The sequence below is a fragment of the Vigna unguiculata genome, chromosome 4 (genome assembly GCF_037176805.1).
Source record: "Vigna unguiculata cultivar grain cowpea cultivar isolate G323 ecotype 2 chromosome 4, ASM3717680v1, whole genome shotgun sequence".
Lineage (NCBI taxonomy): Eukaryota > Viridiplantae > Streptophyta > Magnoliopsida > Fabales > Fabaceae > Vigna > Vigna unguiculata.
This window is the reverse complement of record NC_140795.1, coordinates 46643999-46670519: the sequence shown is the minus strand read 5'-3', so window position 1 is coordinate 46670519 and position 26521 is coordinate 46643999. Positions and strand designations below refer to the sequence as shown.

Below are 26521 nucleotides of genomic sequence, written 5' to 3'. Positions count from 1 at the left end.
ATGTAAGCAGCAAAAACATAATAATAAAAAAAAGCTTACATTTCAAATACATATTAAAACTAAACACATGAAAATATGAACATCAGAAACCTGTCGGAAATAGTCAAGTGTGAGTTAAAATTTCACATTGGATAAAATAGACAAAGATAAACATTATATAAGAATAAAAACTCATAACATCGTTGTCTTTAAAGTTTTGAAAAAAAAAAGTGATGTTAAATATTTTATATGTGTAAGACTAATATCATATAATCATAATCCATATTACGTAAAATATAAATCCATCAAAACCAGACCTCCTTTCATAGTTAAAGAGTTTAATTTTTAAGTTTTTTTTTTTTTTGTGTGTGATTATTAATCATAAATCTGGGTAGATATAATTTTTAAGATTATTATTATTATTATTACTAAAGTTAAAAACTAGTTTACATTGTGATTTATACAAAGACCTAATCCATTTATAGGAGAAAAGATTGGGTTTCTTAGGTGAGAATGAATGGGTTATTATGGAGCCACTAAATGGAGCAGTCAAAGTGGTAAAGAGTTTGAATCCTAATTTTAAGGCATTTTTCAAGGAATGAGCACCCTAAAGCAATGCAGTAAATTATTTAAGCATTATAAATGTTGAATGGTTATTGGGTGATTGATGTGCACTCAATTATTATAAATAAATGCCAGCAACAGCCAGCCATGCAACACAATGCCACTTATGTCAGCAAACTAGGGTAGCTTGCTTCAACACTATACAAAATAAACCAAACAATACTCATACATAAACTTTATACCTTCATTATCAGCAATTCAAATCATTTATATAGTGCTCCAATAAAGTAAAAAAAAAAATTATTATTATTATTTCAACCAATTTAGGTTTAATATGATTAGGGTCGTATTTGAGGTATAGTCGTTTTAAACTTCTATCGTAACTTTTGGTTTTAAAAGATGTTTCTAAATATTAAAGGAGAAATATATATTTAAATTACTTTTAACTTTAATTTGTAAATTTGATGTAAGACTATTAAATTAAGTTAAAAAATTATTATTATTTCATCCACAAATTTTTTTAAATAATATCGTAAGAATTAATTATTATATTTGAGATATTATCGTTTTAAAATCTTAAATTATTGTCACAAATTTATTTTTAAAAAATATCATTAAATATTGAAAAAGAAAAATATATTTAAATTAATTTTAACCTTATTTCTGTAAATATGATTATTAGAGTAGCGGGTCAATTATCTGTAACAACAATGAAATGACATTGAACCGATTGAAATATTGTTTAAAAATGTAGCAAGGTAACAATTTCCAATATTTTTTTAACAATTTTTTGTTTTTAGTTAAAATTTATTGAAAAGTATAAACTTTGATGGGTCTTAATTATCATTCATTAAATCCCTCTTCTCAATTTTGTAATTTTTAATAAGTTTTAGTCAAGAAATAAATATGTTTTGAGAAGGGTGTGTCAAAAAATGTATTTGTTAGTGTTCATGCTTACCATTTACAGATTGCCTAATCTCTTATTTTCACATTCCTTTTTAGTTCATTAGTATCTAAATGTAGTTTTGTCCACTTTAATCTATCATTGTCCTCCTAACACACTTTTAATTTTAATTAAATTTATTAACCCTCCAAATCAACTAGCAATGTCTTCATGTTGATTCAGTTCATTTTTAAGTGATTGTTATTTGATTGTCTCATTCATGCTTATCTACAACTCGATTAAATTACTTGATCACTCACATGCTTTGAGAAATGGACTATATTATAATCAGTGTAGTTACCAACATCCACAATTCACACACTATCATCATTAAGAGCATTCCAATGTTTTTGGGGAACTAATATGAAATGTTGTTTAATGAACTAATCTAAGATGCTAGAATCAGATATTAAATTAACGATGCTTTTACTTAAAGCAGTTGAGAATTGGCGTTTCTTGTTTGCAGAAGCCACCCCATTAATTTTATCACAAAAGCATCTTGCAGAGTTAGAATATACAAATAAATTACTTGAGTTATAGTTATCTTGCAATACCAGCCAAGAGCTGTCATTCTTAAATTTTATATTACAATGTTCTGCTGCATCATGAATTCAGTGACGCAGCAGTTTTGTTTGCCACAAAAACATCTTACATTACACATGATGGATCTTTCTTATGAATTTCTACTATATGATAACATTTAAAAAAATGTTAATAAAGATAACAGCTTATGATAAAACAAAACAGTGTTTCTTAATTCCAAATATTTTTTGTTGCTAGACTAAATAAATGTCATTTTGAAGACTCTTCTTTTTCATCTGTGTTTCAGCATCTGATTACTATGGCTGTTCAGAAAAAAACTATAATAACAAAGTCTTGTCTAAAATGATAAAGTAGAAATATATCAGTTCCTAAATATTACTTATTCATATTTTACAATACTTTAAAAGAAATTGATCACAGATACATATTCAAATACTAACTTTAGAGACAAAATACAATACAACTTGCATTGCAGAACTTCATTGTGACATCAAGATCCACCATATGGTAGCCCTGCAACTTGCAAGCCGGCATTGTGACACCAAGATAAGACATATGAAACCTTTTTTCACATGCATCACTACCCTAAATTGTCTCCATTACAATTATTTATTTAATTTAAATTGGGTACCTGTGAGTGCATTAATATTTGACTTTGTAAGTTAATGTTCCAAACCAGATATATCAATGCAGCAACAATCTCTTTCTAACATATACCTGACCTCGAAATATCACATTATCCTTGCTCCACTCCAAAAGGTATTATTACATAGAAAAATAGTATTTGCATAAAAAAATATATCCATTTCCATTAATGAATACAACACAGTTGCAGAACTAATCTCTATTGAACTGTCACTTCGTTTCATTTGTGTATATGGGTGGCAGAGAGCCAATCAAACAATACCCAGTTTTACATGTAACCCGCATTGTGCTTCACCAGATAGCATGGAAAAAATTATATTATAATATTACAGTGTATTATCATATCATCTATTAAAACAACGCATAGCTTTACATGTCATTTATAACATGAAAAGTCTCTCTGTCAGATACCAAGGAAAAATACATATTATTGTATTATAAAAGGAAACAAAAAGTTGCCAAACGGTAGAGGGTCCTAACATAAATGTTGGACATCACATTCGAATCTGGCCATATTCGAAAAAAGTTCAGATAATGCAAATTACACATTCGAATCAGATGCAAATCACATGGACAAAGATGGAATATAAAGGATAAGACTACAATCTTTTTATTTAACTCCAAATTACCGTAGTTTCAATTTCTAATCACAGCAATTGGTGCTCATGCTTTGCAAGTTTGGACAACATAAACCTATTCTGGATTGAGGGTAATCAGTAGTATACTTAATGATGGAAATAAAAACAAAATTTCAAAAACCCTTATAATTTCTTCAATTTTTTAGTCTTGTGCCTGGGAGGAGGGGGAGGGGAGGGATGCAGTCCTTGAAAACCACTTGGTTATTCTTCTAATGTATCCAAAATACAAAAGCCTCATCATCGTAAACTGATCTTGGCTTTCTTTCACCCTTCCATTCTGCCCCTCAAATTCATATATGAAAACATAATTTGAGTAGGGGAGAAATTTAAAAAATCGAGCATTTCCTTTGAGAGACATTTACAGTGGAAAGCTACCTAGATTGGGAACTATAGTACTGATCCCCTCCCGCCACAGATGGGGGCCAAGGGAGCAGAGGAGCAACAAACTCATGCGCAAATATCTTACAAATAAGTCGAACAGGAGGCAGCTTTATCATAGCCGAAACTCAGCTGCAAAACCTCTGGAAATATCTAAGGATAGCAAAAAAGGAGAATAAGATTTGCAGGTACATATGTAATGACTAGTCAAAAGGAGTTAGGAATCCCATGAATTCTATGCATACCGTCTAAGATGCACAATAAGATTGAGATTCTTACAAGTTGCACCATACACTTCCATCAAGCTTCACAATTTTTTCCAGATATTTAAGATGCCATTAGCAAATGACTTCACATTTCCCCACAAAGTTGATTTTTCTGAATAGACTGAAACATTGTTATCCCTGCTATTAGGGCTGTCCCTGGAAAGAAAGCAACTTTAATATCGCACACACATTTGCATCAAACAAAATACACATGAAAATTGAAAAAATAGAATAATATAAGGAAACCCATAGAAAAGGCAGGAAATTTTTGCACAAGACATATGTTCTTTGCACATGCACAATCCATGAAAGCCTATTTCAGGAAGAATACACTTAAGTTTCAAAACTCAGAAAACAAAATAATATATTTATGAACAACGAAGATGTACCCACATCTGGTCCCAGTACTTCAACTTATGTGTGTGCATAATTTTAATCTACCACAGATGTATTTTGCGCATAGAAGTGGCTTGTTTTACCTTAGTAAATTTCATTTCATAAATTTTATGACATCTATTTCATTAACATAAAATGATGCTCTCATGTAAACTTTGTTGCACCATTTCACTTTTAGACTTTGATCAAGACTAGGGGATGTTATTCTCTGAATATTCTCCTGGGTATATAATAGGATGATGTGGGTTTCAGATTGTGTATTTGCTTATTGTACATGAATATCATTAATTTTAAAACTGTCTACAAGCCTGTTCTTTGGTTCTTCTCTACATCATTGTTTAAATTATTATTTAATTTCAAATTTCTTCGTCAATGTTTTCTGCATGAACACTAAGGAGTGCCCATGGAATATTAATAATTCGACTACGTCTGTCCTCACCTTACTAAATTAGGTACCATTCCAATGTTATTCAGTAGTTAACTAGTGCTGGTATTATTAAGTGGTAATGCAAATTATAATAACATTATATTAGCTATATATCTATAAAGATATCAAAAAACTCACATTTGAGGTTGCTCTATTACAAGCTTTGAACCATCGGCAGCCTCTTTGTCTTTTCTCTCATACCCTGCATTCTCGAATGCTGAATGGTTTTCCATATCAACAAACTTAGAATCATGGCTCATACCTTCGCTGCAACTGCTTACAGATTGTTCAATAAAAGGATCAGAACATTGGTTTATTTCTTCTTTTAGAGGGTGTCTTTCTAGGGTAACAGAATCAGACGAACTAGATACAGCTTCACTACACTTCACATCATTTGGCACCTGAAGACTTGAATGGGGAAGTTCTCTAGACAGGTCTTCCAAATCAAGTTGCTCCCTTCTCTCACAATCTGCTTTCTTAATGCATTTTTCCTCCAATTCTCGATGATTTTCTACGTGAACAGAATCATATTTGTGGCCCCGAGCTCTATCATAACCAGTACCATCATTTTGACTATACGACGGAGAAAAATGTTCACTTTCCTCTTGTAGAAGCTGACTTTCAGGTGCAAAAGAATCAGAAGAAGTAGGAACAGCTTCCTCTGTCTTGATATCATTTGGCATATGGAGACTTGATGGGTTAGGTTCCTTAGAACACGTTTCCACAAGATTACTTTCAGGTGCAATGCAATGATTATTCTGTCATCAAAAGGCAAATTATGAGTAGTGCGAGAAAACTGCTTATTTTCTGTATAAAATTAACAAAAGTGAAGATTTAAGGAGCCAGATCAAAAAGGTCAAACTACTGACTAACCTCATGAAAAAGAATGAGATGCAGTTTAAGATGTTTTGCACAATTTATAAGCACATTATATATTTTGTTGTCAGGTAGATGATGAAGGTTATGCAGTACGACAGTACTTTAAATCTGAAGCTTTCCAAATTTGAGGCCAGTTTAGTAAGGGGTTAGAAATGACTTTGATCAAGACCAAGACAATGACTCCCTAGTCAAGATTGAGCACTGACTCTATGGCCAAGGCTAATCAAAAGATTTCTGGACCAAATGATATTTTAGGATGTACAGTCTAAGATTTATTAAAATCCAAACAAATATCTAATCCATATCCAATTAATTGGATTGATTTTAAAATCCAAAATTTGGAGTTGGACATGAAGCTAGGGGTACCAAAGCAATCCATTTATCTATCATGCATCCTGTCCATCCACATGTAAATCCATCCAATCTATCTATTGCAAAAATATGAAAGGGTTGATAAAATCAAATTCGTCCATTTAATTTTATGGATAATTAATTATTCATCCCTTATTTCTCAAAATCCAATGGATCCTTCTATCAATACTGATTAAATGAATTATCCAACCAATTTTTTCATAATTAAATAATTCTTGAGCTTACCTTTTTAAAAATATTTCAAGAATGTATTTTTAACTTGTTAATGGATGGATTGAATTGGAATTTTATTAAAACGGAGTTGAAGTGATTTGGTTTGGTTTGGTTTGATTTGGTTGTGGATTGGCTTTCATAATTTGGATATTTTGCACACCCTTAACAAAATTCATAATCTAATAAAGTAGACCTACTATATTTAATATATTCATAACAACAAAAATCGCTGTTAATGCAATGCTTACTGATGTAGCCATGATTTCTACTTCTTCAAACAACCTCCTCTCCCCGCAAGAAGTACGTGTCTCTCTCTTTCCTTCATGATGCTCATATCCAGCGTTCACGGTCTCCTTGTCATTCAAATCTACAGATTGAGAACCATCTTGGATAGCATTGTATTTTGCAATCTCAATATTACCAGATGAAACACCGGCAGACTTGGTGGTGGGATGTTTACTGTCATCAAATTGTTTTCCCACCAAAATCTCATTCACAATATTTGAAGAATTTGTTCTAGACTTGTATTCTAATTCCTGAATGATATCCCGGACAACATAAAAACTGCCACCAACTTGTTTCTGGGCATCTGATATTGTAGGGAATTTCCCAGCATTCTCTGCTCTATACCTACAGAGATAGCGTTATTCCGTAATAAGTAATAGCAAACAGTTCAACAACAAGAGAAGTCCAATCATTGAATAGTTAACCAAAATTCATAAACAATGACAGTGTTTCTAATGTTGCATTATTTCGATAATAAAGGGATCTTTTAAGAAAATCCACAAAAAATCTCTATTTTTAAGTAAATTAGTAAAATCCAGTTTTTTGCAACAGTATGGACACAAGACTATAAAAGTATGTAGTCTATATGTATTCTCCTTTCCTGTCCCTGAGAACCCGCTTGTTGCACCTCAAGGAATAAAACTAGCACAAAGGTGTGAGGAAAGTACATATATAGACTACTCCACTATGAACAAGATAGGACATATAAAATCATGTGAGATAGGATTTATGCAATCATGTGAATTTATTGTCAGACTTAGACAAAAGATAAAAAGAAAGAATGACTGATCAATAAAACCAAGCCTTTAGATCAAGCAAGAGCACATGAAAAATTAAATATATCATTTTTCGATTCCTGCTACCCGTAATCTATTTTATTACCCCTTATGACTTGTTAACATACAATAAAAACGTAGATTTTTCCTTGTTTTAAACATGAAGCAGGGTTGTTTGCTTCTGAATCCCTTGCACTTGGATGAATGTATTCTGGTCCCTAACAATAGGTTTCCAACACTGGTTTGGATTTTGCAGATAATCTGCTGCAAACACTAGCATATACTAAATAGTAAAAGAGAAAACATCCAAGACAAAGCCCAACAGACAACATGCCAGCTGAGCCTGAACCAATGACATCATGGTTGAGGTCTCGCAGGCAATGGCTTCCTAGTTGAGTCAGAGCCGGTGACTTTTTGGCCAAGGCTAATAAAATTTCTTGACCAAATGATGTTCTAGGATGAACACTGATTTCAGAATTTTTTTTTAAAACCCAAACAAATACCAATCCATATCCAATTATGTGGATTGAATTTTAAATCCAAAAAAATTGGATTTGATACTGCTTGAACCTTTTAATGCATTGATTTCTTTGATGATAAAAATAAAAAACTAAAATAGATAAAGGCAAAGGGAGACCAAATACAATATGCCAAACTATTTTAATTCTAACTACATGTGAAAATAGTCAGAAAAAAGTCAGGTATCTGTGATGTGAGCGTCCCTGAATAATTGAAACACCAACATGCCAGGATGAAACATAGTGCAGGAAAGCTCATAAAATGTCAAATAAAGCTTCAAATTCAAAAGAAACCAAGAAATACTTGTTCACAAAAGACTCCACCATAGCTCTTCTTTCATGTCTTGGAAGCCTTTTTTGGCCTTTCTGGGCATCCGGTGCCTCAGAAGAGACAGTAGCAGCATGTGACCATCCATGCCTCTGGACTTTAATTGGATCGGCAGAATAGCATACTTCAAAGGATACTGCTGTCAAGTTATTCAACAACAGAATCAATATCTCAGTAACTGGTAATGTATTACAACCACAGTTCCAAAGAAAGGCATTGGAAAACAGTAATCAATACTAACAACTAGAAACTCCAAAAGGTAAAAAACAGTCACATTGGTATGCGTCAAGTAACACCAAAGCGTTGAACAAAAAAGTTAGTTAAATTACAGTAAGCATCAAGAAAAGTGCTCCCACTTCCCCAAAAGTAACAATCAAGAGTTATACAATGGCAGTAACGAGATTTGAACCTACAACCTTATGCAAACTTCTCAAACCTCCCAGCACTAAGACATACTCAATATCACACATACAACAATAGAGCCGTATTCACTGTCTGAGGTCTGCAACATGGATCATACACCGCCATTTGGCAAGATAGAGCTTCGCGGGTTATTATTTACCGTGAGATCTCCTTTGAAAACTTCCACCGAGTATTTTTTATTCTACCCCTATTGTTATGACAACTTCGCGGCGGAACTAAAAGTCATAAAACAGTCTTCTTTGTAAAAACTACACCAAAATCACAAAATATTCCTCTTTCCTTAAAACACTCTACAGACCATTCCTCTTGCTTTAAGATCATTATCATTTAACCTCCCCAACTTTTTTTCCAAAGAACATAGACGCCAAAAAAGAAAAAAAAAACAGAAACCTTAACAGACATGAGAAAAACACGAAAATGTCATAATGCCATTGACCCGATCCCGCATTCTAATTCCATTTCTAGCCAGATTAAACTTAACAAGGCACCAAGCCTAAAATCATAACAGTGCCGAAAATATTATTACTGTTGATTACTGAACTCGGCTTCATTTCTGTAAGACCGTAAAAAACTTACTTCTAAAAAATAGAAAAAAAAAACGTAAAGTTGTTATTTGAGAAAAATAACATAAGAAGGTTACCAGAACATAGACAGAGACGAAAAATGAGAAGAAAATGAGAGGGAAGAAAGTTACAGAGGTTGGGTTTGGGAGAGATGTTGCGATTGGAGCATAAGGAGATGCCTTTTGTGGTTGCGATCAGAAGCTTCTTCCTCATCTCATCTATGTGATCAAAAGGAAAGAGAAAGGGAGTAAGAAAGAGTAACAGGGTTTAGGGTTTTGCAGGTTGCTTCATTCAAAATCCAAACGCGCAGAATTTTCGATGTCCCAGAAATTAGCGGGTGAGCCCAATGCAAAATTAATTACACTCAACTAATTATGCTAAATGTTTTTTTTAGTCTGTCTAATGTTATTTCAATCTTTTCTTTTTTTTAAGTGTTTCACGTTAAAAGTTAAAAGTTATCGAACATTAGTTATATAATATCATCTTAGAAGGTTTTCTTAAAAATAAAGCTTAAATATATTTTTAGTTACCCGTGGAATTAAATTGATATAGTTTTCTTTTTGTGTTAATTGTTTTAGGCTTGTTAAATTACATTCCAGACTAATATTTGAGATGGAACGGATGAAATAAGATAAATAATTTAAATGTTAGTTTAAAACATTTTTAACATATAAAAATAATAATGTAATTGGTTTGTGAAAAATATAATTATTCATTTCCTTGAGAATCAAATTTGGAGGTAATGACAAAAATTAGAAATTAAAAGCATATTTAATCCTTAAAATAATTAATATAATAGAAATGTCAATGATGAGTGTTCATGTTAATTTGTTCTAACTCACAAGGTTCGAATCTAGTCCATAATAGTTAGGAATTAAAAAGTTTACATAAGAAAAATTCACAAGGTCAAAATAGATAAAAGTCTTATGACTTAGGTCAGTTGTTTGAGTCACACTCAGGTTAAGCTAGACAGGGTTAGGTTAGGCCTCATATGACTTAGCTCTATCTTTTAACACGATCAAACTCAGTTTGACCCTTCTACCAAGGCAGTTTGGCAAGATATTCGACATGGGTTGACTAGTCTCAACCCTATGGTTAGATCTGATTCTTCTCCACCCTTCATCTCGAGTCAACTCATATCGACCTTCGATTTGGGTCGACTCATCTCAACTTTCAATTTGGACTGACTCAGCTTAACCTTCAGTCTAGACTAAATTGGCTCGATTATAAGCATAGGTTGATTCAACTCAAACTAACTTGACTCGACCCTTAACCTAGTACAACTTGACTCGACCTTCCGTATGGGCTAGTTTGGCTCAACCTTCAACCCATATTGACTCATCTCAACCTTCAATCAAAGTTGAAGGTCTTGTATTTAAGGTTTAATTAAAGTCTTGTAATAGATCAAACCCTTTTTAACCTTAACTCTAACCGACTTTAAAGATAGGGCTTTGGGGGCGATGGGGCTTTCTAAGGCCCCTCATTTGGTGAGTCAATAAAATGGAGGTTTATTTAAGAGTGGGTTGGGTTGATCATGGACCATGGGTCAAATTGACACCTCGAAATGCTAAGCTGCTAGTAGTAATGTTACCTAAACACAGTTGGTTGTTGGTATCTGACTCCCAATTGAAGTCATGTTTGACTTGGGGTATCAATCTGAAGGTCAACTCGAGTCGAAGGTCGAGGTGAATCAGTATGGGATGAAGCTCGAGCTGAGTCAATCCACACTAAAGTTTAAGATGAGTCGACTTAAGGTTGGAGGGTAAAGGAAAGTCGAAGGGTTAGAGGGTTGAGATAAGTTGGTCCGATCCAAGAGTCAAGCCAAGTCGGCTCGTGCAGAAGGTCCAGTCGAGCTGACCTGAACTGAAGGTTCGATCAAGTTGGTTTGGTCGAAGGGTAAATTTGAGTCATCTCAGACCCAACCCAACCTTGTCTATCTTGACCTAAGACTAACTCATACAAACTGACCCATGGGTTTGTCATGACCCATGGGGCTTATGTTGCAATTTTGGTCGTGTGGGCTTTTTTTTATGTGAACTTTTTGGCTTTATGGACCTTTTGGATCTTGATCCATGTGGGCAAAGGTCAAGCCCTATTGGCTGGGACAAATTAATATGCCTATGTTTGACCAAAATGACTTATGCGTTCGTTAGAAAGTCATGTAATCCAAATTTGACTTTTTGCACCTTAATATGATTTTTTTTTTCATTTATGGTAAGGTTGTGCAAAGAGGCACAACTTCAATTCAACTAGTGTTTTGTCATTAAAGTTGAAATCATGCAAATGATCAGTACTTCAATTGTTTCTATGTTATAGTGAAGTCGTTCACTACCTACACAACTTTGACATTAAACAAATATGTATAATATCAATCAGTATTTTTAAATGACATAATACTAAAATAATAAATACAAATGATTTTTTTTTTTAAAATCACCTTTGTATAGTAGCAAAACTTTGTAAATAGAGTACAACTTTACTACGATATAAAAATAATTGAAATTGTGATCTTCATGGATGACTTTAGTTTCAATCTTAATTGAATTGAAGTTGTGCCTCTTTTACACAATTTCATTGTAAATAAAAGAATAAAAAATAAACAAATTGGATTGCACTAAACAAAGCCATATTTGTGCCACACAACTTTGCCACCAACAGAAAAATTGTTTTGGCCAAATATGACTTCACTTGAGGACTAAACCTAGACCCCCCTTATAATACTTGAAACTACAAATATAATCGGCATTGCTAAAAAGAATCACGATCTTAGTTTTGAGCAACATATAAGGAAAAAGATCCAAAAACTCGTTGCTTTTAAGGTTTTGAGTCGAGGTTGATGTCAATTTCTTGTATGGTTTGGTAAGTCTCATTTGATGTCAAATATCCCTAGTGAATCTCCTCGAAAGATCTATCAATGGTATTAGAACTGATAATTTATCTTAATAACAAACTCAAACATGTACAATATAGGTAAAGAATTTTACAAGTGATTATTCTTTGTATTGAAAGTTTTTCTAGCAAAAGTTCCAAACAAACATGTTTCGTTATGGTATAACGACGATAAAAGAAAGTTACTCTTAAAATACTCGTAATTGAAATCTTTCCACTTAAAGAAAAGTATTCTAATATAAGATACTCACACTTAATAAGATTGTTATAAATTGAAATATCAATTTAAGTCTCACAATAAAAATTATATAAAAAAAACTCATAAATCTATTATCATACTTTTTAAGTCAAAGATTGTATTAAAGACATGTCATAATTGTATTGTGTCTCCCACCTTTAAAATATAAAACAAAAAATTAACTAATTTTAACATATTTAACGAGAATTTCTAAAATACATCTCATTCTGTTTGAGATTCATATCTAATCATCTTTTTCTTCCTTCAGTTTCAAAGAATAACAATTTAAAAACAAAAGTAAATCAGATTAATAAAATTAAAGAACATTATCTAGTTCTTTTAAGCGGTTATTTTATACCAAATTTGATGAAGGTGAGTGTTATTTAGCAATATTTGTTAATTGAAAATGACAAATTTAATGAATCCCTCATCTTAAACTATGTACGAAGAATGAATTAGTATAAAACTATTCTAATTTAATGAGTAATCTCAATGAATAATATATAATTGTGTTTAAAATTTAAATGTTTGAAGGGAATGTTCTCTTACTCACAGGACCTCTCGCCGCCCCAGAACTTTATCTTCTAGAAATGATAAAGACGCAAGAATTGACATTGAAAAAAAAAAACAAATCTAAACAACAAATCTCAAAGACTAAAAGGTTCTCTAAGATTAAGAAATTCATTATAAAATATTCATGTTCCATCATTATTCACAGTAGGTACACCAAAACAAATGTAAAAATAATAAACATGTTTCAATCCATAAAATGATTCATTATGGAATAATCAAATTAATTGATAAATATGAACATGCGTAGCCACGAATCCACGGCGACTAATCAGTGTTTTACTTTATCTTCCACGAAACCCATTTTTTTTTTGTTAGTTGTTTTTTCTCAAAGGATAATCACAATTTTGTTTTTTCTATAAGACCAATCTGTCACATAATGCAACAAAAGATAATCACAACAAAATAATTTACTTTTCTAATAAGTAGGAATTAAATAAAAATAAATTGTTAAGAAGTAAATTTTAAGGTGGGGTTTATAGATATTGATATTATAAATTAATCTTATCTTTTACTGATATAAGACTTTTATACATCTCTTCATACCGAGACATATATATTGTATGTTTGTTATATATTAATAGGTGGTTCAATAGTACGTGGAACAATAAATTCAAAAAACATAAAATTTTACTAGAATAGATTTTAACTTATAATCGTGATACTACGCTAAGAATTTATTTTAAACCTAACTCAACTCTATAAAACTGACATATAAGACAATCACTTATATATATATATATATATATATATATATATATATATATATATATATATATATATGACTTCCAACACGAATGAATTTATAACCTTTCACAGTTACTTAGCCAACCTAATTAGACCATGAAATAATTCACTTTTAATTAATTTAATGTGTTCTATAATAACCAAAACTGTTAATACGTAAAAACTTATTTATAAACTGAATAAAAAAATGGGTAAGCAACCATGAAAAATTCCAAACTAAAGATCATTGACATTCCCTGCTTCCCACGATGTCACTATATTTGAAACTACCAACATTTCTTATTCATGAACAACTCAGTTACCAAATAAAAATGTGGAACAGTGCATCATGCAAAGATCCTATTATGAAAGCTGTCATCTTATGTAACTATAATTAATATATTATATACTCAAGTAATATAATAATGTTCACAAAGAAACTGCAAAACCTTGTTCTGATCGTTCCTGTTCAACATTATGTTCGGCAACTTAGCACAACTTTACTTTGTCAACTTCGTCAAACTGTGAAATCATTGGAGACAAAAGAGGATATGATATTTTTCACTCTGCTAATAACCACTGTTTGGTTCAAAAATCCATGTCAAGTTGTTCTGTTCGATTTCATCCACCATCATGAGCTTGGCCTTTACCATAAGCTTTTTGTATGTGGTCTTGTTTGTGTCATTCAAATCCAACATGGTGTTGTGCGTTGAAATTGAGGAGTTCTTTCCAGAAGAAAGAGATGCTTTGATACTCATAAGGGATTCTTTGAATTCATCTGTGAATTTGCATGGGAATTGGACAGGCCCTCCTTGTATAAACAATCTGAGTAGGTGGATTGGAATCACTTGCTCAAATTGGCATGTTGTTCAAATTGTTCTTGAAGGAGTTAACCTCAGTGGTTTTCTACCTCCCACATTTCTTCAGAACATAACTCTCTTGAGCCAACTTGACTTCCGAAATAATGCACTTTTTGGATCATTGCCAAGCCTCAAGAATCTGGTGTTTTTGGAACAAGCCCTTTTATCCTTCAATCATTTCTCAGGGTCAATTCCTGTGGAGTATGTTGAACTTACCAGTCTAAGAGTGTTGGAGCTGCAAGAGAATTACTTACATGGTCAAATTCCACCCTTTGATCAACCATCATTGACAAGTTTCAATGTGTCATATAATCATCTGTCAGGGCCTATTCCTGAAACTTCTGTGCTGCTGAGGTTCCCAGAGAGTTCTTATGGCAATAATTCAGATCTTTGTGGAGAGCCATTGGATAAGTTATGTCCTATTGAACCTCCTGCACCATCTCCAGCACCATTTTCTGCACCACCTCCTTTTGCTATGCCTCCAATTCCAGCAATGAAGCCAAATAACAGGTTTCAAGCATGGAGTATTGCTGTGATTGGTGCTGCAGCTGCACTGATTCTTCTTTCTCTGATCATGCTCATTGCTTTCTTGTTTCGTAAAAGACAAACAAGTGGAAAAGAAGTAAGAAGAAACGATTCAGCTGGTAAGATATATATATATATATATATATCTTATGCATGTCAATTCTACCATTCACTTTATTAACAGCTTATTGCAATGCTATTTGTGTAAACTCAAAAAATTTGCTGTAGTAAAATGCAATCTCATGCTGATTCAGGATTTCTAAAGGTGTTGAATTGAACTTATAAAAGGTTTTGAATTTTCTAATATAGGCCATGTTTTTGGGGCATGGGCAAAGAAGATGGTGGCTTATGCTGGGGGCAGTGATGTTTCTGAGAGATTAGGCAGATTGGAATTTTCTAACAAGAAACTGCCAGTTTTTGACTTGGATGATTTATTAAGGGCATCAGCAGAAATTCTGGGAAGAGGGAACTTAGGTATTACGTACAAAGCAACACTTGAAACTGGAACTGTTGTTGCAGTGAAGAGACTTAACCACATGAATGAACTGAGCAAGAAAGAATTTCTCCAGCAGATACAATTACTAGGACAGATGAAGCATGAAAACATAGCAGAAATAATCTCATTTTATTATTCAGAGGAGCAGAAGTTGGTCATATATGAATTCACCTCTGATGGCACTTTGTTTGAACTGCTACATGGTTAGTTTTGATTCTTTCCTTCCTTAACACAAAAAGAACTAACTTACAAGTTAATACTCTAACATTCATAATCTGCTGGTGCTAGAGGGTAGAGGAGTTGGAAGAATGCCACTTGATTGGACCACAAGACTTTCTATCATCAAAGACATAGCAAAAGGTCTTCTTTTTCTTCATCATTCCTTGCCTTCTCAAAAGGTTCCTCATGCCAACCTCAAATCATCCAATGTTCTAATTCATCAAGATACTAAAGGGTACCATTCCAAGCTCACAGACTATGGTTTCTTGCCTCTACTCCCAGCCAAACAGAATGCAGAAAAACTAGCCATAAGAAGGTCACCAGAATTTGTTCAAGGGAAGAAGCTCACACGCTATGCTGATGTTTATTGCTTTGGCATCATTGTGCTAGAGATTGTAACTGGCAAAATCCCTGGCCATATCATAGGTGAAATTGAGGAAACAACCAATGATCTTTCAGATTGGGTAAGAACTGTGGTGAACAATGATTGGTCCACAGATATATTGGATTTAGAAATACTTGCAGAAAAAGAAGGGCATGATGCAATGTTAAAGCTAACAGAGTTAGCTCTAGAGTGTACTGATATGACACCAGAGAAGAGGCCTAAAATGAGTGTAGTGTTGGTGAGAATAGAAGAGATAGAGAAAATGAAAAAGGAGAATGACTAAAGTTTAAGTTCACTGCACAAAGTGCATCTCAAGAATGTCTTTGTATTAATCTGAACACTCAATTCATTTGATACACACATTGCTTAAGAATATGTGAGAGAACATTTTTTCCAGAGAGATAAGATCTCTCAATATTGAAAAATTATTATCTCATTTGATTTTTTTATGATTTTACTTTAGAAGACAGAAGAAAAACTTTGTAAAAAGACACATTCTTTTAGCTAGATGGAAAGAAGGAAAGTAATTTTCATTCACTGTTTTAGGACATAAAATATCACTTATTCAAAATCACTTTGTATCACTTTTTGGATGTAATATTTTTTGTGTCATTCTCTCTATTAGATAGATTCATTTGAGAGAATGATCACGATCATAATGAAGCATTTGAGTTCGAAGACAGAATGACAATTTTTATTTCTTTATTTATCTCTGTCTATTATTTCTGTAGATTAAACTATACAAGTTTTTTTGTGTGGAGAACTTGTCAGTGTTAAGGAGGAACTTGAACTGGGCCAAATATTTTGGGCTAATCTAGCTTCTTCACATGGGTACGTACCTGCTACAAGCACAGTTACGTCCACTTCTTACACATAAATAATTTGCATGTAAGCTCTGCTTTTGACAAACTGAGTAGGATGCAACCGAAATGGAGGAGAATACAGGACATAACTCCCAAGGAATTACATACTATTTCCAAAATTGTACAGTTTTAACTTAAAAGAAAAAATTGTCGATGTTTTTAATTTTAGATTTAATTATGTGTTTAGTCTTAAGTGAATATAAGAATTTTTAATTAAGTTTCTATTAAATTTTTATAATTATTAAGTTCTTCAAAATTTAAAATTTTAAAATTAAGTTGTAGAGGACGCTGTCATTTTATTGTTATATAATATTTTGTTACAAAATTTTCAAAATTTAAATAATTAATAAAAATTATTTTTAAATTAAATTATAATTATAAAAAATTAAAATAAAAAACGATAAAATGATAAAATATATAACTATATAATACGAATTATAAATTATAAAATTATAAGATTATAAATTTGTAAAATTATGAAATTACGAAATCATGAAAATATAAAACTATGAAATTATACCATTTAAATTATGAATTACAAAATTATTAAATTATAATTCATAACTTTTAATTTTATATCTTATTTTATTTTTATAATTTGTAATTATATAATTTTAATTAAATTTAAAAATAATTTTCATTAAATAAAATAAATCCTTGAAGGAGATGGTGTCATTATGATCTCTTTGTAACGAAATATTATATGATGACATTTAAGTAGGAAAATAGGACAAGATAACTTTAAACACAACCTCCTCATGTTGAGGTATATACATATCTTACGGAGGATTAGACTAGATATTAATGAGTGATTTAGCTTAATAGCGGGTAGAATAATAAACCCAACAAATATTAAGATAAATTCAAACCTATGACTTTGATACCTTACTAAATAGAATAAATCTTTTATGGAGATATCGTTATCATGATCTCTTGTTACAAAATATTATGTGATAACATTTAAGTAGGGAACCGTACAAGATAACTTTAAACACACCTTCGTTGAGATATATACATCTTGTATAAGAAATTAAACATTAGTAGTTGGTACAATAACAACTCGATAATGAATGGAATAATAAATACAACAAACAACAAAATCTCGCATTAGGATAAAGTCAAATATCCATAATTTTGATATTATACTAAAAATGAAACTTTTAAACATAAATCTCAATCTAACAAAATCAACTTATAAGATAAAATTTATACTCATGTATTAAAAATTAATTTTATCTCCAATGAGGTTAATGAAGTTGATATGATATTTCCTTATGTAGGTAGGATTTTGTGAAAAATAAAAATAAAAAAATCACACACTTCAAAACACGAGTCAGCCAAACCTCTGAAACCGCAACCGCAAGGCTTAGCTGGTGGCTGCACTTTGGTTTTTGTCCTGTTCAGAAAATGGGATTGACGTAACCCTGCATCACATTGATGTAGATATGTGTAGCAAATAAAGAATGACTCAAATTGTAAGAAGCGGCCAACACATACAAATAAACCTACGTGTAAACCATGTAGCATTTCACATACCTAGGTGTCTCTCGACTAAGTTCTACTCTGAGTTTCCCCTTATAAGCACAATCACTCCACCTTTTTCATACATGCAAGAAGGGCACTCTTTTCGGCTCCACCATACTCACCCTCCAAATCTCCATTCTGCAAAGAGAAAACCCTTTTCTGAAAAACGAATAATATAGTCTCAGCTGGCCAAGGATCTTTGATCTTGAAAGGCTAGGTGTGTGACAACCTTAGTTGGTAGTCCTAAGGAGTTCTGCAAGAGTGAACTTAACTTTCTGATGGCAACCCGCAGATATGCTTTTGGAAGGGCTGATGAGGCCACTCATCCTGACTCCATGAGGGCCACTTTGGCTGAATTTGCCTCCACTTTCATCTTTGTCTTTGCTGGAGAAGGCTCTGGCCTTGCTTTGGGTTTGTACATATTCCAAATCTTGGTTCATACTTGGCATACACTGCTTTTGAATGGTTTATTGTATGTTTACATGACATAATCCAATCTTCCTTAGCTGAAACCTTTTCAGCTTAGTTAAAGGTGCTACTTAACCTTGGATTACCTAATACATGAATGATAAGAACACACATACACACAATTTATATGCTGGTTTTTTATTGTGTGGTTGTGGAGGTGATTTGTGTGACTTCTCTTTGTTGCAGTTAAGATTTACCAGGATTCAGCTTTCTCAGCCGGTGAACTGTTAGCACTTGCACTTGCCCATGCATTTGCTCTATTTGCTGCTGTATCTGCTAGCATGCATGTATCAGGTGGCCATGTCAACCCAGCTGTGACATTCGGTGCTCTCATTGGGGGGAGAATCTCTGTTGTTCGTGCAGTATACTACTGGGTTGCTCAACTTCTTGGTTCTATAGTGGCTGCTCTTGTGCTCAGGCTTGTCACTAATAACATGGTACACTATTTTCTCTTACAAAATAACTTGTATACATCAAGGATGATGTATAGAGCGATGTTACTGCAGATTTTTATTTTAAGAGTGACATGATAAAAATTGGATTTTTAACTGAAACTGATATGTCTGTGGTTGCTTGTTGTAGAGGCCATCAGGGTTCCACGTGGCACCAGGTGTTGGAGTGGGACACATGTTTATACTTGAGATTGTGATGACATTTGGGCTGATGTATACTGTATATGCTACTGCAATAGATCCCAAAAGGGGTGCTGTTAGCAATATAGCACCCTTGGCAATTGGGCTCATTGTTGGGGCAAACATCCTTGTTGGTGGGCCATTTGATGGAGCCTGCATGAACCCTGCTCTGGCTTTTGGACCTTCCCTAGTGGGCTGGAGATGGCACCAGCACTGGATCTTCTGGGTGGGTCCATTGATTGGGGCTGCACTGGCTGCACTGGTGTATGAATATGCTGTGATCCCAATTGAACCACCCCCACACCACCACCAACCCTTGGCTTCTGAAGATTACTAGTTGCTTCTACCAGTTGTTGCATTTATGCATCAAAACTGTGTTTTGCTTTTGGTCATCTAAATATAATAGTATGCTTGTGTTTTCCTGTGTTTTTTCAGCCAACCTTCTACTTGAGTGGTTCTAGGCTTCTGCATGTGCATGTTTATTTTCTTGTTTTGGGGTCACAACTTCCAAAACCTAGTTGAGTGTGTAGCTGTTGTATTTTGTCTTGTACACATTGAATAAAATGTGCGAAACCTTATGCTATGTATGTAGGGATGCTGCATCAGATTATATCAGTCTTGCACGTAGATTACTATTATTCTAAAAGTAACTAATAATACTAATAAAAGGATTGCAAAAGATAACAGTGGAACCATTCAAGATTTTGGCTTGTGTTAGAGCAACTTTCACCTAGCAAAGGACTTGTTTATTGATTTAATCCAATAAAAACAATACAAAAGAGATATCTAATCCACAGATATATCCAGCTTACTAAAGTCAGTAGTGAAAACTATACATCTATGCTTTCTGTTTGCTTATAAAATCTGGCAACCCAAGGGGCAAGTTCAGTATTATGAGGTGTCCTGGGGTTTGCAGAGTAATAATCAGACCAAAAGCAAGGGTTGAGTCTATCAGCAAATTTGTTTTCAGCATAAAGGCAAAACGGTAGCCAATTTTCACCTCCATTCATTCTTCTCTTCCTTTCCCTTGGATAAGCTAAGGGTGCCTGAACATACCTGTAATTGTGTCAAAACCATTTAGCAACACAGCAAGTTTACTCATCTCCACTTCAATCAATACTTATAAGTAAAAAATATTAGGCTAAAACACATTTTTGGTTCTTCCTCTTGTTCTACTTTGATTTCGTTTCTAAACCACAAAAAAATAAAGGACAGATGGTAATTTAAAGACAAAATACTACTACTAACACAAAACACACCTGATACCATCAAGAACAGCATCCCAGCAGAAGTGAGTATGACCGAACACATGACAAGAAGACGCATGCTTCCTTCCCTCAGCCCCATGTATGGATCTTATTCTATCTTCAAGAGAGTCTGAACCAATTATCTTTGGAAGCTTGGGATAGAATAACATCCTCTTCTCTGGACAAAGTTCCTGCCTGTGAAACGTGCAACCATTACCACAATAAATCAATATACTCAGCTTTTGAAGTAACACAATCACAAAAGTGTTATTGTTTAAGAAGCTGCTCCTCATCCACCAAGAGACGGGTATGTTAAACTAATATCACTCATGTTGGTGTTTATGAGGAATTATGTAAAGCATATAATAGTTAGCTGCAGTCAAGAAAAAGATCAAATAACACCATGGACTAAGTAACTGCTACAAAATTTCCAAGTCAATCAATCATTTAAATTGTTCAACACAATAAGCAGTATCGTTTAATCAGATCATGTGTGATAAATCTATGAACACTAATCAATTTCTCCGGAAAACCTAAGTTCTATATTGAAAAAAAAAACTACAAAAGGGGATTAATTAAAGTTTTTCAGGTTGTCAATTAACCACCACAGTGCCACAAGATAATTAGGAAAGAACAGTAAAGGAGTAAAGGACCACTGCATCATTTTCAGAACATGATTAATTGTCAGACAATGTCAGTTCAAACAGCACATCATACATGCATAGAAACAAATGAGTAAACCAGATCAATAAAGCTGAAATTTAAATGATAGATTTAACCACCTGGGAACAAAGTGGGAAAAGGTAATGATGTGATCACAAGTCATCTGAACGTCCTTTATCAGTTCCGTTTGTTTATCATTCATGGCATCAAAATGTAAAGCGAGGGACATATCTCCACTTGAAAGGCCCTCTGGCCACTTGCACGCATAGAAGTCTTTACATGCCTAAAAAAAGGGTACAGATTGCCATCAATATCTATCATATTGAGAATTACTTGAAAGTTAGAACAAAACCATAGCAATAGACATACTTGAATACAAAAATGCTATTCAAGAAGAATGTTCCTACCATAATCTGAGCACCTAACCTTGCCCCAAAGCAGGCACAAGGAACTGTAAAAAATAATTTTCCTAGTTATATATGTCGGGAACTAAGCCGTGTATTAGGGTGACACTTTTAACACAGTTAGTTCCATTCATTTCATTAAAGCCAAATTGTTAGCATCCCTAATACCAAAAAAAAAAAAAAACAACAGCACTATCTATCATTTTTTACAACTTATTACTCCCCACTGTGAATAACAACATCTAAAAAAAGTACTAAATGAAAACAAAGCACGGTCAATTTTAACATATTCTGAAATGCAAGTCTTGTTTTTAAAGAAGGGTAGCGGCAAGAATCAAACTACTGACCACTTAATTATAGAAGCAATGATAACAAGTCAAGGACCAACTCTCAAAAGCTAGATCTTTTAGGTGAAGGTTTAAGATTGATTTTACATCTCTAACAACTTTGCATGAAGCTTGCATTAGAATAACCAACCTACATTATCTTGGATATATATCATCAATCTAGCGTAATTAAGCTCTCACAAAACTGTTGAGAGATATCTTCCAGGTGCGATCCTCTGATTTTGTGCTCCATCTTACCAAAAGAGTGAATAGTGCATTGACTTAGATTCTACCAACTAGCTAATCTTCTTAATTTGATGACTTTAACATGACTGATATATTTCAGCTCAACCGATTGGCTTAAGTGAAATTGTCCAACAAATATATAAACAACAATCCAAGAATTGAGACAGGTGATGAGAAAGAAATTTTCCAACATATTTACACAATAATTACAAAACCATCACAAGCATGGTATTTCAACACCAGGGAACAATTTCAGGGATCGTGATTATATTATATTTTGTTCACTAGTAAAACCATATCCATATAGTCAAAATCACATTCATGTTTATCACACAAGACAGAAATTGGCCTCATATCAATTATGCAGATAGTCCTTCTCAATCAAGCACTGTAGGAAATCAAGCGCATGATCAGACCATCAACAAAATTTTTTCAAATGGCTTACTAGGAGTTAAGGAGAATAGTCACCATCTCCAAAGACGGGATGCGAAAGCCTGTTATGTCCTTCTCTTTGTCAAAGCTCTGTCAGCGAAACAGGTTCGGCATTTAAATAAATTGTCAGTGAGGAACACTTTGGATCCAGTCCGGCACATGGTATATAAGATTGAGGAGCTAAAAAAATGTCACTATATAAGTAATCACCTCATGGTACCAAGAGAACAAAGGAATGATTCCTATTTCATCTATAACCATTGGGTTTGTCTCCACTCCAATTCTCTTACATGCATCAAGCAATTTATTCAGCTTTTCGAGAGAATCAACCTGGAAAAAAAATAGTATGAACTTCATCATACTAAAACTATTACAAAAAGAAGGATTCAACACGTATAAACAACCCCTGAAATAATGTTCATGGAATAAATAGAATGACATTCCAAAACAAAGTAACAAATCTTTCCCATTATTTGTTTAGATTTTGGTGTGGAAAGCTCAAAGGGAAACTACAATCGACCGACACAGAGTAGAAAAACAAAAGTCACTAATCTAGAACTCATATTCAGATATTTAGACCGCAGGAATGTTATGGTTCATTCATCGATCAAGTATAAGGATAACAGCTCATTGTTTAGACTAAAGCATGGCCAAAAGCAAATTTAACAAAGAAGCTACAATTCATAATACATAATATTTAACAAAGTCAAAGTAAAAGCATCTACTTTCAAATAATAGTTGCATAGCTAATTAAGATGGCATTGGCAAACAAACTAGTCCCTTAAGAATTATGGCACAGTTTTCTCCAGAAGCAAGTAACATATCTCCATGGTGTCTCAAATTATAAGCATAGTCATGAACCATGAGAAAAAAGATCGCACATTCAAAGTAAATAATGTCATAAATAGCATCAAGAACCAACCATCCTTGCCTGACAATTAAAACCAGTATTCATCCCAAAAATCTCAGTAGTTAGTCAGATAGAGGCATAGAATAATTTTCATCTGTAACAAATACGAGTGTAAATCAAACATCACACATAATGCACAAACTTGAACCTCGAAATCAAAGCACAACGACCTTACATAATTCTGTCCATCACGGCGGCACCAAAGATCATGGTTTCCGGGAACATAGAAGACATGTTCAAACCTCTCTTTCAAAAGAGACATTGTCACAACAAACGTGGAATATGTCTCAGCCACATCACCGGCCACAAGAAGCACATCTTTCCTGCGCTTCACATTAGATAAGCACTCTACCCACTTCAAATTCTCAGCATAGTCAGTGTGCAAGTCAGACACCACAAACACACTCACCCCTTCACTGTTACTGTTCCCCAAAACTGAAGGCACTATCGGAGGCCTTCCAAGGCCACCCCTTTTCATGTGTTTCCCATAACTGCACCTAACTCTCGCTTGTTTAGAGAAATATGCAGTGTGGTGAGGATTGTGAAAGAGGGTGAGACATGAAGGGTTAAAGCTCACCACCATAGGCACAAAAAGCTGACCAAAAAAATGAAGAAAAAAAAAAAGGGTAGTGCGTCAATTAGCTCAGAATAGAAAAGTCAAGATTAAATTTGGAATACAAAGAATTACATAGGAAACATCGAACAAAATACCCAAAATCCAAAAGATCATGCGAATCTCACAAAAGGGTGGGAAATCAATTTGATGATGAATTGATAGCCAGGTGTATGAAGTGATTATTTAGGATATTTCTTACTTTCATTGGACTAGATTAATGTCGGTGTACACTACCTTTTCCCGGAAGGAATTTTCTAAAAGCTACCCTTTTTTTCTTATATTCTGTTTAAAGTTGTTGTACATGTTAAGTGTTATTACTAATCCATTTATTTAATTTTAACCGATTAATTAATCTTGATTCTTTGAAGAAAAAACCTTTTATAGATATTTTTTTTGTGAGATCATCTCTTGATTCTTTTGATTCTCATTTTTTTTAGGATTAGGCATCTTTTCCTATCTAAACTTTCATGAACAAAGATTGCAACTTTCTTCTTTTCTTATCAATCAATTCAGGAAATTCTCAGAATTTCTGCCTCTGGAAATTTACAAAAATATTTAATTGTAATAAAATTACTATCTTTTGCTTATATCTGATTTTTCTCTATGAATCCAGAAAAATGCATATTGTACGATATTAAAAAGAGCTAACATTTTGTAACCCTAGAGAGTCAACGACAAAGTTTAAAACTAACAAAGGACCTAAACTTCACCTTTCCAACACAGTCATACAATGTTTGTAATATCTATGAAGTTTTATATTTTATAATTCATTATAAAAAGTTGGCAAGAAATTAAACTACGTTGAGGTATGATTCGGAACTCAAATGAAGGCCAAGTTTAGGGTTTTCTTTTCATATCCTATAAATTGTGTGTACCTCCAATTAAATTTAGAATGAACTTTTGATAATGTTAAAACTATACTTTTGGAAAGCTTATTCGGATATAAATAGAGGTGACCAAAATGTTAGGGCATGCAAAGAGAAAACCACACATTTGTTGTTTTTGAAAAATATTTCTTGTATTTTGAAAAGCTTTTTCCGAAATATATTTCATGTTGGAGATTCTGGAAAATTCATTTTGAAAGGTTATAATATGCATTTCGGAAAGTTTTTTCTTGAAATATATTCCAAAAAACGTGTTCCAAAATATATTTCATACATTTTGAAAATTTTATTTTGAAATTTTCGTTTCAAAAATATCATTCCAAAAATTCTATTCTTAAAATTTGGTTCTAAAAATATTATTTCAAAAATTCCAGAAGTCCTGTTCTGAAAAGTCATTTTTAAAAGTGTAAAATGGTTATTTTCAAAAAATATGGGTGTAGGAAAAAATAGATTGGGTGCAGGAAGTAAATGTCATTTATTAATTGAGCGTGAGAATTTGTGGCCCAACAACAACAATTTAAGGCTTTTGTTTTCCACCAATTCACATAATTTCTAATTTTATATATATATATATATATATATATATAAAATTATGTCTTGGACAAGATTGGTGGAAATGAATGTAAAAAGATTTTTTAATTTATTGTGTTCGTTAAAACTTTATTTTAGTAAATAATTTTATATATTTCGTGATTATAGATTCTCTATCACTTTTAGATTGGCTAATGAAAATGTAATTATTGTGCTATGCCTAACCTTAAATTATTCTCGTTCCCCCATTGCTAAAATTTTATTGTTTTATCTTTATTTTATGTTGAAAATAAATTTGTCAATAAATCCAAATTTGTTGAGAAATTTTATAATTGGATTAAATGTGTTTTTGGTCCTTTAAATTTTAGTGAAAATTTAAATTAGTTAATCTTCAAAACTTTGATCCAATTTAGACTTTCAACCTTTTAAAATGTGTGAATTTAGTCTTGTTAGCCAATTTTGGTAAGTTTATTGAACGTTTTGAATGTGTTTCTCAACTAACATTTCAACTAATATTGAAGTGAAAAAGTGTCAAACGGTGTAAATGTTTCAAATGCTATCATGAAACATGTTTGGAACATCAAATAAACTTAACAATATTTGGTTAAAATGACTAAATTCACTCATTTCTAGAATGAAGGTACTAAATTAGGTCACAATTTAGAAGATGGACTAATTTTAATTTTCACTAAAACTTAAGGAACCAAAAACATATTTAACTCTTTATGATT

At 32.8% G+C, this 26521-nt stretch overlaps 4 protein-coding genes across 12 annotated transcripts; 2 read left to right on the top strand and 2 right to left on the bottom strand.

The window, feature by feature from the left end:
* Positions 1-3261: 3261 nt before the first annotated feature.
* On the bottom strand, positions 3262-9509 carry LOC114180260 (hydroxyproline-rich glycoprotein family protein). 8 transcript variants are annotated; one of them, XR_003603652.2, is made up of 6 exons: positions 9268-9509; positions 8127-8286; positions 6492-6873; positions 4918-5537; positions 3936-4112; positions 3262-3843 (listed from the first exon to the last, which is right to left on the bottom strand). XR_003603652.2 is itself a non-coding variant. In XM_028066549.2 (6 exons), the coding sequence occupies exons 1-5, from the start codon at positions 9347-9349 to the stop codon at positions 3998-4000; spliced, it is 1362 nt and encodes a 453-aa protein (XP_027922350.1). In that variant the 5' UTR covers positions 9350-9496; the 3' UTR covers positions 3262-3843; positions 3970-3997. The 8 variants fall into 8 exon arrangements, 3 of the variants coding, with proteins under 3 accessions (XP_027922350.1, XP_027922351.1, XP_027922349.1); XR_014994169.1 differs by having other exon boundaries at positions 8147-8286; XR_003603653.2 differs by having other exon boundaries at positions 3936-4106; positions 8127-8289; positions 9268-9499.
* Positions 9510-14008: 4499 nt separating this feature from the next.
* Positions 14009-16580, top strand: LOC114181695 (leucine-rich repeat receptor-like protein kinase PXC1). The gene is made up of 3 exons (XM_028068219.2): positions 14009-15063; positions 15254-15643; positions 15729-16580. Exons 1-3 carry the CDS (start codon positions 14193-14195, stop codon positions 16325-16327), a joined length of 1860 nt encoding a protein of 619 aa, XP_027924020.1. The 5' UTR covers positions 14009-14192; the 3' UTR covers positions 16328-16580.
* Positions 16581-18501: 1921 nt separating this feature from the next.
* On the top strand, positions 18502-20118 carry LOC114182058 (putative aquaporin TIP-type alpha). Its single transcript, XM_028068807.2, has 3 exons — positions 18502-18842; positions 19086-19336; positions 19482-20118. Exons 1-3 carry the CDS (start codon positions 18710-18712, stop codon positions 19866-19868), a joined length of 771 nt encoding a protein of 256 aa, XP_027924608.1. The 5' UTR covers positions 18502-18709; the 3' UTR covers positions 19869-20118.
* A 137-nt stretch (positions 20119-20255) lies between these two features.
* LOC114182057 (uncharacterized) lies at positions 20256-24631 on the bottom strand. Of its 2 annotated transcripts, none has more exons than XM_028068806.2 (7): positions 24471-24631; positions 23935-24354; positions 23060-23179; positions 22886-22939; positions 21561-21724; positions 20791-20973; positions 20256-20587 (listed from the first exon to the last, which is right to left on the bottom strand). In XM_028068806.2, the coding sequence occupies exons 2-7, from the start codon at positions 24340-24342 to the stop codon at positions 20362-20364; spliced, it is 1155 nt and encodes a 384-aa protein (XP_027924607.1). In that variant the 5' UTR covers positions 24343-24354; positions 24471-24631; the 3' UTR covers positions 20256-20361. The 2 variants fall into 2 exon arrangements, with proteins under 2 accessions (XP_027924607.1, XP_027924606.1); XM_028068805.2 differs by having other exon boundaries at positions 24448-24619.
* Positions 24632-26521: the final 1890 nt, after the last annotated feature.